The sequence below is a fragment of the Thunnus albacares genome, chromosome 6 (assembly GCF_914725855.1).
Source record: "Thunnus albacares chromosome 6, fThuAlb1.1, whole genome shotgun sequence".
Taxonomy (NCBI): Eukaryota; Metazoa; Chordata; class Actinopteri; order Scombriformes; family Scombridae; genus Thunnus; species Thunnus albacares.
Window position 1 is genome coordinate 1,067,794 of NC_058111.1, and position 19,707 is coordinate 1,087,500.

General features: G+C 42.1%; 2 protein-coding genes across 4 annotated transcripts in view; one reads left to right on the plus strand and one right to left on the minus strand.

The window, feature by feature from the left end:
- Positions 1–899: 899 nt before the first annotated feature.
- abcf3 (ATP-binding cassette, sub-family F (GCN20), member 3) lies at positions 900–17,161 on the minus strand. Its single transcript, XM_044353848.1, has 22 exons — positions 17,080–17,161; positions 14,983–15,170; positions 11,850–11,997; positions 10,918–10,994; positions 10,770–10,825; positions 10,586–10,683; positions 9,438–9,560; positions 8,990–9,256; positions 8,831–8,911; positions 8,146–8,205; positions 7,506–7,562; positions 7,393–7,415; positions 6,732–6,787; positions 6,430–6,630; positions 3,922–3,998; positions 3,780–3,824; positions 3,431–3,563; positions 3,041–3,129; positions 2,588–2,679; positions 2,235–2,367; positions 2,055–2,142; positions 900–1,422 (listed from the first exon to the last, which is right to left on the minus strand). Coding segments are annotated over exons 1-22 (2,253 nt in total). The 5' UTR covers positions 17,082–17,161; the 3' UTR covers positions 900–1,263.
- lrch3 (leucine-rich repeats and calponin homology (CH) domain containing 3) overlaps positions 17,116–19,707 on the plus strand; it is a 37,939-nt gene continuing 35,347 nt past the window's right edge. For all 3 annotated transcript variants that reach the window (XM_044353846.1, XM_044353847.1, XM_044353845.1), the window contains exon 1: positions 17,116–17,459. In XM_044353846.1, the coding sequence (XP_044209781.1) occupies positions 17,201–17,459 (259 nt within the window). In that variant the 5' untranslated portion in view covers positions 17,116–17,200. The remainder of the gene's footprint in view (positions 17,460–19,707) is intronic.

Consider the following 19,707-nt stretch of genomic DNA (forward strand, 5'->3'; position numbering starts at 1 on the left):
AGCAACGATTAATCAATTGATCAGTTTTAGTTGATTGAAAGAAAATTAATCTACTTAGTTGATGAATCATTGAATCAAATGTTACAGTTAAAGTTAAAGTAGATAGTGAAACTGGAAGAAAACGACAAAACGTTCCTGATGTCGGACTGTGAGCAACAAACTAAAACCAGACATGTCAGAGCTGACGAGGAGGAGGAGGATGAAGCCTTTGATCATCTTCATCATAGTTTCATTATTCATGCAGCAGCGTCTGTGAAGTTTCCTCCACTTTGATGTGAGATTTGTTTTGGCGGGTGAGATGGAAACGAACACGTCTAACGAGGGTTTTTAGTTTAAGAGTTCTGATGGTTTCATTCAAACAAGGAATGAAAATAAAATCTGCAGTTTTTGACTCTGGAAACTTATTTTTTGCCTTTTTTTTCTCTTTGGATTTAAAAATGAAACTCAAACTTTTTCATTTTTTGTTTCCGTTTATAAAACTAAAGTTAAAAAATACACAAATCTGCTGCTCTTGGTCCTAAATGACAGCAAACTTGGGTCTTCGTCATCTTCTGCTCCGAGACACTGTGATGGAGATTTTTACTGTTCTTATGTTTTATTGATAAAAGATTAAAGATTTATAGAGAAATAATCAGCAGATTAGTTGATAGTTCAGTTAGTATTATAGATCTGATCTGAGTGTTGAACTCTGCTCTCTGATTGGAGGACAGAGGTTTGATTAAAGCCTTTACTGAACCTTTGTGATTCTAAACTCAGTTTTTCTGAACTGTTAGTTTCCATTTTAGTATGAAAACTAAATCAGAAGTCAAAGAGGTTTTAACGGAGCAGAACCGCATCAACACACAATAACTGATCAATATAAATATGGATGAAGTTTGTTTGAAGAAGACAAAGTGAAACATGATCTGATGGTTTTATTGTTTGACGCTCCGCTGAAAGCTGGTAAAATCTCTCTGATGATACAAAACAAAACGTTTAATGTGACGACAGTTTGACTCTTTAAATAAACTCCAAATGGTTGATGATGACTCCGCCTCCTCCAGAGTTCACTGACCTCACCAGGTGAGTAAAAGCATCAGGACCAATCAGCTTGCAGCAGGTCATCACCTGCACCAGGTGAGACACTTCAGTTCAGAGACAAAAAAACGTCCTCCAGTCCGTTTTGACAGCTGATTGGCTGCTGAGATGGGAGGTGTTGTTGTAAGGAGAGGGGGCGGGGTTTATGTTATGAGTGGTTGTGGTCAGTCCGCAGTGGGCGGGGCCTCACAGGTAACCCTCCTTCCTGAACTGCTCCTGCAGGATGTCTCGGTACTCGTCGAAGCCGCCGTCGATGCGGTGAACTTTCCCGCCTTCACACACCCACAGCTCCTTACACACCATCCGGATCAGACGCTCGTCGTGGGACACCAGGATGACCCCGCCCTGAAACAGTGACATCACACACCTGAAACACCAGTAACACCAGTAACACCAGTAACACCAGTAACACCAGTAACACCTGTCCGCTGCTACAACACAAACATGTCAACAGTTAGAGACGCTGAATGTTTTCTGTTCTTTCTGCTGGAAAAGTCACAATATTTTATTTAATGCAAAAATGAACTAAATGGGTTTTATTTCTATTACAAGAAGCAAAACGGTGGGAACGATGGGGAAGTAATGTAATCGGTGTATGGCTGAACACCAGTAACACCAGTAACACCGGTAACACTGGTAACACTGGTAACACTGGTAACACTGGTAACACTGGTAACACCGACGTTGAGTGTTCTTTTAAAAAGTAAACAGCTTATGAGAAAGTCAACAAGCCGTTTCAGTGACCTCCGTCACACAAATATTCAAAGTTTTGGTCCAAAATGCTGAAATGTCATTAAGATTCAGGCTCAAACATAAAGGATTCAGATTATTGATTAAAAACTGCTATCAGATTGGCACTCAGTATCGGGACTGAAACTGTCGGATCGGTGCATCTGTAGTTCCAACCAGACATGATGTTTAATCTGCAAACTGTCCTCTGCCTCGCTGATGACATCATCAACCAGTGACACACTCACTCTGAACTTGTTGAGAGCTTTGGCCAGAGCCTCGATGGTCTCCATGTCCAAGTGATTGGTCGGCTCATCAAGGATGTAAAAGTTTGGACTGAAAGAGAGACGACAACAACAACATCATCATCATCATCATCATCATCATCAGTAGAAGCTCTATCAGCTGATCCCTGAGCTTTCAGTTACCATGGCATGGTCATCTGTGCAAAGGCCACCCGGCTCTTCTGTCCTCCTGACAGACTGGCCACCGGCCTCGTGGACAGTTCTCCGGTGATCCCGTAACCTCCCAGCTGGTGGCGGTACTCCTCCTCCGATCGACCTGTGACACACAAACACCGGCCAATCAGGATTGAACTGGTCCCACTCAGCCAATCAGGATTTAACTGTCTGTTTACAGGGCGCCTCCTGGATCTGTATGACCGAAGCTACATAACTGATGCAGTGAGTCTCATCTGGGAACAGAGCTGAACTCAGCTTCAGGATGTTGCTGTTGCTCATGTTGTCATTGTTTTTGTTGACAATGCTGTTGCTATAGTTACCAGGGAACTTGTTTAGCAGCAGCTCCACAGAGCAGACGTTCAGGTCCAACTGGTCCACGTGATGCTGACTGAAGTAACCGATCTTCAAGTTCCTAAAGAGACATGAAAAAAAAATCAGAGAAAAGAAACTTCAACCAGTTAATGGCCGACAAAAAACTGTTCCCTTACAGTGTAAACAATTTCCTATAAATGTCATGTAAATGTTTCCCTGTGGTTTATCACAAGTTTCCTACAATCAGTATAGTAACAGTTCCCAGAGTATAAAATGAACGGAGTGTAAAATGTTCCCTAAACAGAGTGTAAAAGGTTCCCTGAACAGAGTGTTAATTTGATGTAAATGTAATTTTTTATCTATTATGGGGATGTAAACAGTTCCCAACAGTAACACTTTGACTAGCAGGTAAATAGATTCAGGTGATTGCTCTGCTCTGATTGGACAGTTTGTCGTCTTACCTGTGCGCTTGTCTGACTCCGTTGACCGGTGTCAGCTCACCCATCAGCAGTTTCAGAATGGTGGATTTACCAGCGCCGTTTTCTCCAACCTGACAGGAAACACAACACATCTCAGTCCTGACTACATTATTGATCAGTGTAATAAGTTTCATGGTTTCATAATCACCCAGACAGCCTACAATGTTTGCACATTTTCATATTATTATAGAGCTAAACTGAATATTCTAATGAGGTCAGATCCTCAAGATTTGACTGATACTGAGGGATCAACTTCAGGTTCTGTCTTTTTGTAAACATGTGTAGACCACAGTGATCTCCAGCTGAAAGCAGCTGTCAGTAACAGCCGTCCAATCAGAGGACGGTTGGTTGACAGTAAATGAGGACACTTACAATGCAGATTCGAGACTCGAGGTCGGCCGACAGGTTGAGTCCAGAGAAGAGCCGCTTGTCTGCAGTGTAATAAAACTCTACTTCATCTAACTGCAGGATGGGAGGAGACAACTTCTCAAAGTTATCTGGAAACCTGCAGCAGGAAACACAACAGGTCAGTCAATCAATCAATGAATCAGTCAATAAGAGAAGCCAGCTGCCCCAGAAGCAGTGGCAGAAGTTTAGTCTGTGGGTAATCAAAGTGATCATCAAAGTGAGGAAGACTCTCAGATCTGACAGAAAGCTGACACACATCAGGAAGTGAAACAGGACTAAATGTTTAGGACATTCTGGACTCATAACGTCTCACCTTAAAGTGACCTCAGTTTCTTTCTCAATGGGCTTCAGTTCAGGCCTGCAGAACAAACAGACACATCCATGTTCTTAGACATTTACATGTTGTCTTCCAGGTTACATGTAGATGCAGGTGTAGCAGGTGTGTCAGTACTCACAGTCTCTCCAGCAGTTTCAGTTTGCTCTGGACCTGAGCTGCTCTGTTAGCGTTGTATCGAAACCTGTCGATAAAAACCTGAAACACAAACACATCACTGACATTTTCTCTTCAAGTGTATGTGCTGTCTGTACTGCAGTAGTAGTACCTGTATGCTGTCTGTACTGCAGTAGTAGTACCTGTATGGTGTCTGTACTGCAGTAGTAGTACCTGTATGCTGTCTGTACTGCAGTAGTAGTACCTGTATGCTGTCTGTACTGCAGTAGTAGTACCTGTATGTTGTCTGTACTGCAGTAGTAGTACCTGTATGTTGTCTGTACTGCAGTAGTAGTAGTACCTGTATGCTGTCTGTACTGCAGTAGTAGTACCTGTATGTTGTCTGTACTGCAGTAGTAGTACCTGTATGTTGTCTGTACTGCAGTAGTAGTAGTACCTGTATGCTGTCTGTACTGCAGTAGTAGTACCTGTATGCTGTCTGTACTGCGGTAGTAGTACCTGTATGTTGTCTGTACTGCGGTAGTAGTACCTGTATGCTGTCTGTACTGCAGTAGTAGTACCTGTATGTTGTCTGTACTGCAGTAGTAGTACCTGTATGTTGTCTGTACTGCAGTAGTAGTACCTGTATGTTGTCTGTACTGCAGTAGTAGTGCCTGTACTGCAGTAGTAGTGCCTGTATGGTGTCTGTACTGCAGTAGTAGTACCTGTATGTTGTCTGTGATGCAGTAGTAGTACCTGTATGTGTTGTCTGTACTGCAGCAGTAGTAGTGCCTGTATGTTGTCTGTACTGCAGTAGTAGTACCTGTACGTTGTCTGTACTGCAGTAGTAGTACCTTTATGGTGTCTGTACTGCAGTATTAGTACCTGTATGGTGTCTGTACTGCAGTAGTAGTACCTGTATGGTGTCTGTACTACAGTATTAGTACCTGAATGTTGTCTGTACTGCAGTAGTAGTACCTGTATGGTGTCTGTACTACAGTATTAGTACCTGAATGTTGTCTGTACTGCAGTAGTAGTACCTGTATGTTGTCTGTACTGCAGTAGTAGTACCTGTATGGTGTCTGTACTGCAGTATTAGTACCTATATGTTGTCTGTACTGCAGTAGTAGTACCTGTATGGTGTCTGTACTGCAGTATTAGTACCTATATGTTGTCTGTACTGCAGTAGTAGTACCTGTATGTTGTCTGTACTGCAGTAGTAGTGCCTGTATGGTGTCTGTACTGCAGTATTAGTACCTGTATGTTGTCCGTACTGCAGTAGTAGTACCTGTATGGTATCTGTACTGCAGTAGTAGTACCTGTATGTTGTCTGTACTGCAGTAGTAGTACCTGTATGGTGTCTGTACTGCAGTAGTAGTACCTGTATGTTGTCTGTACTGCAGTAGTAGTACCTGTATGGTGTCTGTACTGCAGTAGTAGTACCTGTATGTTGTCTGTACTGCAGTAGTAGTACCTGTATGGTGTCTGTACTGCAGTATTAGTACCTATATGTTGTCTGTACTGCAGTAGTAGTACCTGTATGGTGTCTGTACTGCAGTATTAGTACCTGTATGTTGTCTGTACTGCAGTAGTAGTGCCTGTATGGTGTCTGTACTGCAGTAGTAGTACCTGTATGTTGTCTGTGATGCAGTAGTAGTACCTGTATGTGTTGTCTGTACTGCAGCAGTAGTAGTGCCTGTATGTTGTCTGTACTGCAGTAGTAGTACCTGTACGTTGTCTGTACTGCAGTAGTAGTACCTTTATGGTGTCTGTACTGCAGTATTAGTACCTGTATGGTGTCTGTACTGCAGTAGTAGTACCTGTATGGTGTCTGTACTACAGTATTAGTACCTGAATGTTGTCTGTACTGCAGTAGTAGTACCTGTATGGTGTCTGTACTACAGTATTAGTACCTGAATGTTGTCTGTACTGCAGTAGTAGTACCTGTATGTTGTCTGTACTGCAGTAGTAGTACCTGTATGGTGTCTGTACTGCAGTATTAGTACCTATATGTTGTCTGTACTGCAGTAGTAGTACCTGTATGGTGTCTGTACTGCAGTATTAGTACCTATATGTTGTCTGTACTGCAGTAGTAGTACCTGTATGTTGTCTGTACTGCAGTAGTAGTGCCTGTATGGTGTCTGTACTGCAGTATTAGTACCTGTATGTTGTCCGTACTGCAGTAGTAGTACCTGTATGGTATCTGTACTGCAGTAGTAGTACCTGTATGTTGTCTGTACTGCAGTAGTAGTACCTGTATGGTGTCTGTACTGCAGTAGTAGTACCTGTATGTTGTCTGTACTGCAGTAGTAGTACCTGTATGGTGTCTGTACTGCAGTATTAGTACCTGTATGTTGTCTGTACTGCAGTAGTAGTACCTGTATGGTGTCTGTACTGCAGTAGTAGTACCTGTATGTTGTCTGTACTGCAGTAGTAGTACCTGTATGTTGTCTGTACTGCAGTATTAGTACCTGTATGTTGTCTGTACTGCAGTAGTAGTACCTGTATGGTGTCTGTACTGCAGTAGTAGTACCTGTATGTGCTGTCTGTACTGCAGCTGGGCGTCATACTCTCTCTGTTGGTTCTTAAGTCTGTCTTCTTTGGTTTTAATAAAGTTTTCGTAGTCGCCGCGGTAACTGTCCAGAGTCTGGGAGTGCAGATGGATGATGTCGGTCACCACAGCGTTCAGGAAGTTTCGGTCGTGGGAGACGACTAAGATGGTGGACTGCCACGTCTGAGGGAGGAGGAATTATTTATTACTTGTTAGCTTGTTGCTAATGGTCCCCATTGTTTTCAATGAGGGATGCTAACGTTAAAGTGAGTGAGTGTTCAGACCTGCAGGTAGTTCTCCAGCCACAGAATGGCTCTGACATCCAACATGTTGGTCGGCTCTGAAACACAAACACAGCAAGAATACATCACAATACTACTACTACTACTACTACAAACCAGATTACTACTACTACTCACCAGAACATAACTACAATACTATTGATACCACTAATACTAACCAGAACACCACCACAATACGACTGATTCTACAACTCCTGATCCTACTAATATTTGTACTTCTGCTAGTACTCTCCTACTACTCATATATTACTACTACTCATACCCGCACTCCACGTTCTAGCACTCATGTACTCCTGTTTGTACTCTTAATACTACACCTATTACTGCTTGTACTACACCTCCTCTTACTGTAGTATAAAACAACAACTACTACTACTACTTGTATTACTCCTACCCCTTATACTCCTACTATTTGTACTGTTCCTTACATTAATACTCAGACTAATACTGCTCACACTGCTCCTACTCTTCCCACTCCGTGTACTCCTACAACTCTACTACTACTATAACTAACTCTCCTACTGCTTGTACTTTTACTCTTAGTACTACTTCCGCAAATACTCCCCACAGTCCTTGTACTCCAGTATACATGCGGGTACCACTCAGTATAGTGTGAGCGGAGCACAGAGGTCATGTGACTCACCGTCCAGCAGCAGCAGGTCCGGCCTGGTCGACACAAAATGAAACAACAGTCAGAGAGGAGTCACATGACAGCAGAGGCGTTTATATCTGAGGAAGCTGAAGGTAGAAACTCACCGTGCAAACAGAGCTCTGGCCAACGCTAACCTCATCCTCCATCCTCCTGAAAACTCCCTGCACACACACGCACACACACACACACGCACGCACACACACACACACACACGCACACGCACACGCACACGCACACACACACACACACATGCGTATCATGTCATCTGCACAAGACTAAATGGGAACTCTCTCATCCTCTCATTGAACTACTAGAGGTCACATGTAGCTTTAAGTTCAGAGTTGATCTCCAACTTAGCGTCTTCTTAAAGCATCATTCTGCTGATTTTCTATATTTGTCTTCATGTTTGGATCCAAACCAACAATGAACTCATCTACTAACCAGTACTGTGTTTGTATCAAAGCTGATATATCTTATTCCTCTGTGCCATAGACCTCCGTTGTTTAACAGTTAAACTATTAACAGTGATCATGTTTTCAGTCTCTGGAGAGTAGTTCTGTGTAAGGCAGACGCCACTGAGCATGTGCAGGAGCGCGGTTCTGTTTACAGCTCAGCTAGCGACATATCACAACCTCTGGACTTTGTTCTGAAGTTTATGATGCAGAACAAAGAGGTTGTAACTTACACAGAACTACTCTCCGTGTGTGTGTGTGTGTGTGTGTGTGGTTGAGAGAGAGGACTCACTTGGTGGCCTGCTGTTGCATTCTGGGAGAGAATCCGAGACCGGCCAAGATGACGGAGGCTCTGATTGGATGAGACAGATGTCAATCAAAACACATGATCACTTTATCAACAGGTGCTGGTTGAGTGAAACATGCTGACAGTAACAACACAGATCTAACTGTCATTACTGAGAGCAGTCGGATTAAAACACAGCTGGACTTTAATACTTTGAATCCTGAATATGTGTTCTCAAGTGTGGAGGTTCAGTCTTTAACATCAACTGTTCCCAGCTGTTCCTGAAGCTTTCAGCTCTATCTCACATCATGTGACCTGAGTTCACCGATTCCACCTGCTGAAGAAGGCTGTGGGATACAGCCGAAAGCTCTGGGATAGCTCAGTTTATGCTGTGAGGTCATTTTATTGTATTTCAGCTCTAACAGCAGATTTTCAGAGAGTTTAATGAATATTGTGATAAATGTGTTTGTGATATTTTTGGCCACAAAAATCATATGAAGTAAATTTGACACTTACTAAATATTATCATCTATAAAGTCCAGTGTATAATAAAGTTTTATCGTAATGCTGCTTTATATAAAACTTTATTTAAACCTGACAGTTCATTCGTTGTTGGATGTTTGCTGTCTGAATCTCTAGTGGAGACGTTGTGATCTTGGCTGCAGTGATATAGATCAGTCGCCATAGTTACCGTGCCGGGGCTTTGTCGGCCTCGATCTCCTCCAGCTTGCCGTAGATCTCTGACAGCCGAACGCTCTCCATGCCGTCCGCTCTGAGACACACAAACACAGCGGTCAGTGACACAGCTCCGCCGTTCAGCGAGGCGAGGTTATCTGAACGTTTGTCTTACGTTCCGTTGGCGATGCGAGCGTTCAGCCTCTTCTCCTCGTCCAGCAGCTCCTCTCTCAGCGTGTCGCTCTGCAGGACGCTCTGCAGCGCCGCCGTGTCGTCTCCCGCCACTTCCTGTTCCACGTGCAGGATGGAGATGTGAGCCGGGACACGAAGGTTACGACTCGCCAGCATCTTCAGCAGCGTCGTCTTCCCCAAACCGTTACGACCAATCAGACCGTACCGCCGGCCTGACGCCAGAGAAAGCTCCGCCCCCTGCAGCAGACACCTGCACACAGAGATAAATGTGTGTGTTTGAATATATATAAATGTTAATTATAGTCAGGAAAACATGAAATATATCCAGAAAAAAGTCAAATATATTAAAAAAAATGTATTAATGAAAATGAAAAGTATTAAAATAACTTGAATATATGAATCAAACATCGATCATCAGTAAGTCAGCTCACCTCTCTCCGAAGGAAACGTCAAAGTTCTCGATGCGGATGTCGTAGCTGCGGTTCTTCCCTGATTGGTCGACACGGTTGTCTTTCTTACTGCTGGCTTGACTGGCCGACGCCTCCTCCAAGACACTGCGGGGACAGAGGGGAGGACAGGTGAGACGTGGACAATGAGGACAGGTGTAGAGGAGGACAGACAGGTGTAGAGGAGGACAGACAGGTGTAGAGGAGGACAGACAGGAGTAGAGGAGGACAGACAGGTGTAGAGGGGGACAGACAGGTGTAGAGGAGGACAGACAGGTGTAGAGGGGGACAGACAGGTGTAGAGGGGGACAGACAGGTGTAGAGGAGGACAGACAGGTGTAGAGGGGGACAGACAGGTGTAGAGGAGGACAGACAGGTGTCGAGGGGGACAGACAGGTGTAGAGGGGGACAGACAGGTGTAGAGGAGGACAGACAGGTGTAGAGGAGGACAGACAGGTGTAGAGGAGGACAGACAGGTGTAGAGGGGGACAGACAGGTGTAGAGGAGGACAGACAGGTGTAGAGGGGGACAGACAGGTGTAGAGGAGGACAGACAGGTGTAAAGGAGGACAGACAGGTGTAGAGGGGGACAGACAGGTGTAGAGGAGGACAGACAGGTGTAAAGGAGGACAGACAGGTGTAAAGGAGGACAGACAGGTGTAAAGGAGGACAGACAGGTGTAGAGGGGGACAGACAGGTGTAGAGGAGGACAGACAGGAGTAGAGGAGGACAGACAGGTGTAGAGGAGGACAGACAGGTGTAGAGGAGGACAGACAGGTGTAGAGGAGGACAGACAGGAGTAGAGGAGGACAGACAGGTGTAGAGGAGGACAGACAGGTGTAGAGGGGGACAGACAGGTGTAGAGGAGGACAGACAGGAGTAGAGGAGGACAGACAGGTGTAGAGGAGGACAGACAGGTGTAGAGGGGGACAGACAGGTGTAGAGGAGGACAGACAGGAGTAGAGGAGGACAGACAGGTGTAGAGGAGGACAGACAGGTGTAGAGGAGGACAGACAGGTGTAGAGGAGGACAGACAGGTGTAGAGGAGGACAGACAGGAGTAGAGGAGGACAGACAGGTGTAGAGGAGGACAGACAGGTGTAGAGGAGGACAGACAGGTGAGCGGTGGACTGACAGTGGAGTGGAGCCTTTCTGCGAGTCCTTCTCGTTCCGGCGCTCGTGTTTGGCCTTCAGCTTGGCTTCGGCCTTCTCCAGCTTCTTTGCGTCCACCGTCTGCAGAGACACAAGAGGGACAGCGTGAGGACAAGGTGCACGGAGGACACAGGTGAGTTTAATGACATCACAGCAGGAAGACGTACCGTGTTCTGAGGACGCTTCATCATCCAGATGCCCTGAACATCTGTGGCAGCGGAGTCTGAGGATGAGCGGAGACAGACATGATCAATAAACGTGATCTGATGGACGTGTTGTTTATTCTACAGACAGACGTGTGAAAGGTCGACTCACTGGTGTCCACAGAGATCTGAGACAGCTGCACCGGAGTGTCCAACAACACCTGCCGCTGGGAGCCGTGGCAGTTATTCCTGATCGAAACACATTAATCAATACACACAGCAGATATCATCAATACACACACAGCTTCCTCTGTCTCTCAAACTTAAATCTTTAGAGCAGCTTGTTATCAACAACTATCACAGCAGCCAATCAGACTCTTTTTCCACAGCAGACATTTAACAGAAAACAGCAGCTGATGATGTCAGAAGAAGAACAGAGCAGCAGAGCAGAGAAGAAGAACAGAGCAGCAGAGCAGCAGAGCAGCAGGTTACACTGCAGGACAGCTGAGAACTGAATCTGTTGTAACTGGAGCTCATAGAATTCATCAAACTGAACAATCAACAAAAAATAATATTGATATCTGATGAATGATTGATCCTTTAAGTCATTTTTCGATTAAAAACATTCGCTGGTGTCATTTCTCCATCTTTGGGTTTTGAACTGTTCTGACATGTTAAACACTAAACTATTCACTGATTCACTGAGAGAATGATCAGCTGATTCATCCATAAAGAGGCCTGCTGTCAAACTTACTGCAATAAATGATTTTCATGATTCATTAATCTTAAGATTGATCGACTGATCTATAAAACATTGGAGTTCCTCACTATTTTTCCCGTCCAAAGTGACGCCATCAAATGTTTTATTTTGTCAGCAACAGTCCAAAACCCCAAAAATATGACATTTATTATCACATAAGAGAAGAAAAAGCAGCAAATTCTCACACCTGAGAAGCTGCAATCATTAAAAAAATGACATAAATGATTATTTGATTCTTAAAATACTTGATTAATTTCCTGTTGATTGATTAATTGTTGCAGCTGTGAGTCACATTTATTGTGTACTGTCCCTTTAAAAAAAAAAACACAAATCCTCCTGCTTACAGTTTGAGCGTGTTGAACATCTGGAGACAGATGTCTCTGATGTCGTCCTCGTTTTTACTGTCAGCTGACACGTCCTGCAGGACTCCTCCGATGGCGTCGAACACCTCCTCTCCATCCTCGAAGTCGGCGCCGCCGCTGTCCAACACGCCTGAAACACACGGATACATCGCACACCGTTAAACATACTAGTACACGTATTACTACATGTGTCATGTGATAAACATACTAGTACATGTATTACTACATGTGTCATGTGATAAACATACTAGTACATGTATTACTACAGGTGTCATGTGATGAACATACTAGTACATGTATTACTACGTGTGTCATGTGATAAACATACTAGTACATGTATTACTACGTGTGTCATGTGATAAACATACTAGTACATGTATTACTACGTGTGTCATGTGATAAACATACTAGTACATGTATTACTACGTGTGTCATGTGATAAACATACTAGTGCACGTATTACTACGTGTGTCATGTGATAAACATACTAGTACATGTATTACTACGTGTGTCATGTGATAAACATACTAGTGCACGTATTACTACGTGTGTCATGTGATAAACATACTAGTACATGTATTACTACATGTGTCATGTGATAAACATACTAGTACATGTATTACTACATGTGTCATGTGATAAACATACTAGCACATGTATTACTACATGTGTCATGTGATAAACATACTAGTACATGTATTACTACGTGTGTCATGTGATAAACATACTAGTACATGTATTACTACATGTGTCATGTGATAAACATACTAGTACATGTATTACTACATGTGTCATGTGATAAACATACTAGTACATGTATTACTACGTGTGTCATGTGATAAACATACTAGTACATGTATTACTACGTGTGTCATGTGATAAACATACTAGTACACGTATTACTACATGTGTCATGTGATAAACATACTAGCACATGTATTACTACGTGTGTCATGTGATAAACATACTAGTACATGTATTACTACGTGTGTCATGTGATAAACATACTAGTACATGTATTACTACATGTGTCATGTGATAAACATACTAGTACATGTATTACTACGTGTGTCATGTGATAAACATACTAGTACATGTATTACTACGTGTGTCATGTGATAAACATACTAGTACATGTATTACTACATGTGTCATGTGATAAACATACTAGTACATGTATTACTACATGTGTCATGTGATAAACATACTAGTACATGTATTACTACATGTGTCATGTGATAAACATACTAGTACATGTATTACTACATGTGTCATGTGATAAACATACTAGTACATGTATTACTACATGTGTCATGTGATAAACATACTAGTACATGTATTACTACATGTGTCATGTGATAAACATACTAGTACATGTATTACTACATGTGTCATGTGATAAACATACTAGTACATGTATTACTACGTGTGTCATGTGATAAACATACTAGTACACGTATTACTACATGTGTCATGTGATAAACATACTAGTACACGTATTACTACATGTGTCATGTGATAAACATACTAGTACACGTATTACTACATGTGTCATGTGATAAACATACTAGTACATGTATTACTACGTGTGTCATGTGATAAACATACTAGTACATGTATTACTACGTGTGTCATGTGATAAACATACTAGTACATGTATTACTACATGTGTCATGTGATAAACATACTAGTACATGTATTACTACATGTGTCATGTGATAAACATACTAGTACATGTATTACTACGTGTGTCATGTGATAAACATACTAGTACATGTATTACTACATGTGTCATGTGATAAACATACTAGTACATGTATTACTACATGTGTCATGTGATAAACATACTAGTACATGTATTACTACATGTGTCACATGTCAGACAGACATGAGAGTGTTTCTGGATTCAGGTGAGATTATTATATTAACTGACAGCAGGTTGTACAGATCAGGTGACGCAACACACGCTGGTCGACGCCGCGGTGGTGAAGAGAGGTCACTCTCGGACGATTAATCAACTATCAAAAGAGTTTCTGACTCTTTTTCTATGAATCTACTGATCGTTGCAGCTCTACAGATAAGTTTTCACCTCGTCAGACTATTCAATAATAACAACATCGACAAAAACACCTGGTTTAATATTTTTGTACATATTCACCATTAAATCCTGGAAATTGCCTTTAAAACCTGCTTTTAGCAGTTTGTGTCAGAGTGTTTCTCTGAACTGAAACTATATCCAGAAAATGTCAAATATATTCAACAAGAAGTCAGATATGTTCAGCTCATATTAATTACAGCACAAAGTAAACTGAAATAATAAAGTCTAAGACAGGAACACTTTATGACTAGAGTCTTATCTTTGTTTACTCATGTTCACTTGTTATCAACAAAGTTACAAATAATAATTCTGATTCATTAAATAACAGACATCTGTACTTTTAGCAGTTTAATAATAACTAATAATACTGAACATAATCATTCCTCACAAACATAACTTTACACAGTTTATTAAAAATAACTCTTTTACTTTATCTGAAGTAATAAACAGGATGTTTCCTCTGAACTACAACAGTATTTACGGTTATTTCCTCTAATATCTCCTCTCATCCTGTGAGTCAGTGTTCGGGGCTTAGTCCAGTTTAACCAGATGATAACTCTAAACTAACCAGGTTAGATGATTAGTCTTCCTAACCTACCCTTACCTACCTACTCCCACCACCCCCCCCCCCCCCCCCCCGACCCCCCCACCTACCCTATCATAATTACCCTAACTAACCTAACCCACTCCCAACCTAACATACCCAAACCTAACCTAGCGTTAACTGACCAAACCAGCCCTACCCTAACCCCACCTAACCGGGTCGGGCCGGACCAGACCAGACCGGATCGGGTCGGGTCGGTTCGGGCCGGGCCGGGCCGGGCTAACCGGTGTCACTCCTATGAGCACAGCCCGCTTAGCTCGTTAGCTCCGCGGCTAACAGGCTGGTTAAGGCCGGCATGAAGCGCTCCGCCGGGCGGGAGAAGAGGAGCGGACAGCCGGCAGACAACCGCTCCGTCACCGGGAGGACGACGACTCTGACCCCGCCACACAGCGGCTCTGTCCCCGGCCTCTCACCTGTGATGTAGTCGAACAGCTCCGAGTCGATCTCTGGAAACTCGCTCTTCAGAATCTCCACGTACGTCGCCATGATACCCGGCCCTGGACTCACAGCCGCGACGCGCATGCGCCAATATGCGACAGCGCCGCGAATTCTGGGGGATGAAGTCTGAGTGTCCGTTGTTTTGACGTCACGTCTTAAAAGCCTACAAAAAAGACAAAATGGAAAGAATTTGCGCCACTGTATGGAAGCCCATTCCCGCCAGTAAAATAAAAAAGAAGGAGTTAGTCATGATTAAATGAAATGCTCATAACATTAAAAGTAAAAATGATTAGATTAAAACTCTAAATTATGAGATTAAGACTCTAAATTATAAAACTAAAAATCAAAATTAGGAGATAAAAAGTCAAAATTTTGACTTTGTTCTTATATCATGAATCATGTATTGAGCCTTTAATAAATCTGGCTCTACTTTAAGACTTTACTATAGTAATATTTTTTATTTGATGTTGCTTTTTCTGTCTTTCCCTTTTTTTTCTCCCAGATTTATGTTTATCCATTTATTATTCAGTAATAAGTTAAACTTTTGTATGAGTGACTGATGACCACGGGGGGGCGCTGCTGTAAGTCGTTAAGTGTTAAGTCGTTAACAGTTTGACGTTCCGGAAAAAAAATGGTTTAAGACAAAAAAGGAGAAAAAATACAAACAACTACAAGATGTGGAGTTAAAATCAGACAAGAGTACCAGAAAAAAAAACATCTACATTTTCACATCTGGGCAGTTTCATTGACAGTTAACTTCTTCACAAATGTGAGACTTTGACAGACATCATGAAAATACAAATTATAATAATGTTACCACCACTAATAATAATAATGATAATGAACATGAGATGCCTCAAAGTTGTTCTGAGATATATATATATATATATATATATAAATTTGAGCTCTAATGTTCTGCATCTGTTTTATTTATTCGTTCATTTTATTCTAATGTATTTAATTGGTGCTTGTTTTGAGACTTTATCTTTCAGTTTCTTTTTTCTTTTGATTTAAAATTGTTTTTACTCTTAGGTCAGCTACAGTTGTTTAATAAAAAAAAAAACCCTTGTCTTTTTACATTTGAATACATACCTTAGCTATGACAATCAGCTTTACTTGTACTATATTCATTTGTTCTATCAAATAATAAAATAACTGTAATAAAATAAAACAAGAAAAATGTAAAAGAAAAAAAAAAGTATTTAGCCGACATAAATACTGCAAACTGTATTTACAGTATATATAAATATTTATACACACTTACATACATGAAATATGAAACATATATACATACTGTATCTACATGCTGTACATTTTCATTTCCTCCATGATTTCAGTTTATAGCTCAGACATCTTGTTTAAAAAGTACCTCAAATTTTATATTTTCTTTTTTCAAATTCTCTGAGTAAGTTTATCAGTGTGCCTGGAAACATAAACATAGTTTAAACCTATAATATGATCATTAATATAAAACAGTTCCAAAATAAATAGAAAACATTTTCTACATAATGACAAAATATTCTGTTCAGTCTTGTTTTCAGTAATCGTCTCCTGCAAGTCTTTAATTTATATTTTATATTAGCTTTGATTTGGAGACTGGATATATCTTTTGAAACTATGAAATTGAAACTTCTTGTTGTGGAGTATGTTATTCTATGTCATTCATTGTATTTGCCTGATTTTATTTTATTTTAGTGCTGATTTCCTTTTTATGTAAAACACTGTAACTTTGTTTTGGAAGGTGCTGCATCAATAAAGTTTATTTTTATTTCTTTTATTCCTAATTTTCATAATTTTTTGTTGTCCCTGACGTATAGTTTTTAATGATAATGATAGTAATAATTAAACTTTATTTATAGAGCACATTTAAATCATAAAGATGAAATACAATGAGCTTCAGAAAACATGAAAAGCACATTTTAGACAGATGAAAGAAACATTAAAAACATTTTTTAAAGGCAACTCTAATAATAAGATATAATGATAATATCTACTTGTTTTCCGTGTGTGTGCGTTTGCTGTTGTATGTTGAACTGTCTGGGTTTAGTATGATCAGAGTAGTTTCAACATACATGTAGCGTGTTCGGCCCGTTCTGTTGTCCAGTCTCGCAGCGCCGTTCTGCGCATGCTCGGCTCTGGAGTTTTGGGTGGGAGAGTTAGCCGTTAGCAGTGAGCTAACAGCCGGAGAGTGTAATGGCGGCGTCGGTGTTGCTGGCGGACAACACCGGACTCAACTTCACGGTCGGAGGCGGCAGCGGCGGCGGCACCGGGAATGTTTTAGTCGGGAATAATAACGGACTGGGACCGGCGGGCCCGGCGCCCTGGAACCGTTCAGTGGACCGGGCGCTGGACGAAGCCTCGGCCACCGGGAGCCTGAACCTCAGCGGCCGGAAGCTGAAGGAGTTCCCGCGGAGCGCCGCCAACCACGACCTGTCGGACACCACCAGGGCCGGTGAGTGAGCTGCGGAGCCCGGGGAGCGCACACAGGGCCGGCCGGGTCTCCGCGGAGCCGGTTAGAAGAACTTAGAGACAGTTTTTATGCACTTTGCGGCGCGGGAAAGTAAAAATCCAACTTTAACGGCTGCGGAGGGACCGGGCCGGTGTTGTGATAAATATTGTACCCCCCAAAAAACGTCCCCGGCCGTGATTTCACTGTTTCTATTGACATTAATGAGGGAAAATGCTGCTCACAACCGTTACACACACAATATCAGAGCATTAAAGTACAGTCTGGGGTCTTTTTTGACACTTTTGGACGCTTTTAAATTCAAATTAATAAAAGTTAGAACACGATCCGTTCAAAATAACGTGAGCTAGCTGCTAGTTAGCGGTCTTTTAAACTGCAAAACAATCTATAAACTATGATTTATTTCGGTCCCCGCGGTGTGAAGTTGAGGAACAGAGTCGTGAGGGAAGGAAAGGAGGGGAGGGGGGCTTCGTCTTTTGGGGGTACAACGTGTGCCAGCACACCTGGAAGTTTGGGGCTAGTTTTTGCAGGTGAAGGTATCCGTCACAGCTCGGACGGGACCGGACGGGTTTGGGGGTCATTCAGCCTTTTTCAAAAAGCCTCAGTCCGAGTTTGTTAAGGTGGACTCACACCTGGCTTTGTTTTGTTTGATGTCTGTGATGCTTGATTAGATAATGAGGCAGCTCCGCCCACCCGAGTCTGACGGGCGGCGTGGAGAGACAAAACAAACGTCCGTCAGGTTCATCGTCATGTCCCCTCAGTATTTATGAAGCTCTGATCAATATATTTATAAATAAACTTCTCTGTTAGATGTCCCAGTGAGAGCTGCAACTAACGATTAATTTCAGTATTGATTAATCTGTCGATTATTTTCTCGATTAATCGATTAGTTGTTTGGTTCACAAAATGTCAGAAATTGATGAAAAATGTAGATCAGTGTTTCCCAAAAACCAAGATGACGTCCTCAAATGTTTTACTGTCACAGAGACGACAGAAACCAGAAAATATTCACATTAAAGAAGCTGCAATCAGAGAATTTGGACTTTTTCTTCTTAAAAAAATAAGTCAAAACAATTAATTGGTTATCAAAATAGTTGGCGATTAATCAACTATTCACTGCAGCTCTACACTCAGTGTCTTCTGTCCTCTCACAGCTCAACATTCAGGGTTTAAAACGATCGGCCCCGATTATAAGACGAGATACTGTTAATCCAAGCAGAGGAGAGTCCTCATCCCTCCGTTAAAGGACGAGATCACGACTTCTCAACTGTGTCTTTAAAACGACAGTCAGGAGCCCAAATGAACAGTGAAACATGTTCAGATAAGATAAGATCTACTTTATCGTCCCCATGAGGGAAACTCGTCTTGGGCTCTGAGCCGCTGCATCACACAACACACCTGATGTCACAACGCCACAGTGCACATGTACACATCAAAGAGAGAGAGTATATCAGACTGTGACTCCTGGTGGCAGGTTGTTTTTCTTGCTGTAATCATTCCTCCTGTTCATACTGACCAGTAGAAGATCCCTTCATAATGACCTTACAATGGAAATCCACAGTCCTCCTTCTGTGCAAAGTTAATCTGAAGCTAATATGAAGCTTCAGCGTCCAAATGAGTCAAATCAAGTAGATATCTTTCAACGTTACAGTCTTTTTAGTGTCAAAGTCTTTTTGTTACTATACTTCCACCTGCAGCTCAACAGGGAAACACAAAGACTGTAAATGTGTCAGATATCCACTTGATATGACGAACTCAGACTGATGAAGCTTCACACAGACTTTTAAATGCATTGAAGCACATTTGAAGGATCTTTTAATATCCAGTATGAACAGGAGGATGACTAGACACACCTGACTGCTGTCTGTCCTTTAAAACCACACACGTCATGTTTGAATGGACGTCAGAAATAAGACGTGTAGGACTGGAGGGAGGATAATCGGCGCCGTATTGAACCAAATATGAGACGATCCGCTTTTCCATCAGCAGCCGTTGACAGTGGTGGTGTTGGGAAAGTCTGAGCTCCTCATCGTCAGTGACATCACTGATCCTTCCTCACTGTGATTCTGCAGGAAAAAACATCGTTTTCACTCATTAAATTCAAATCTTCAGAAGCTTCTTCAGGTTAAACTGTCAGTACTGACTGACTCTAACAGACTGGAAGAAACTCACTAGCCTAGCAACATGAATGCTACAAACCCAGAATGCATCACTCTCTGTAGGAGCCACTTTA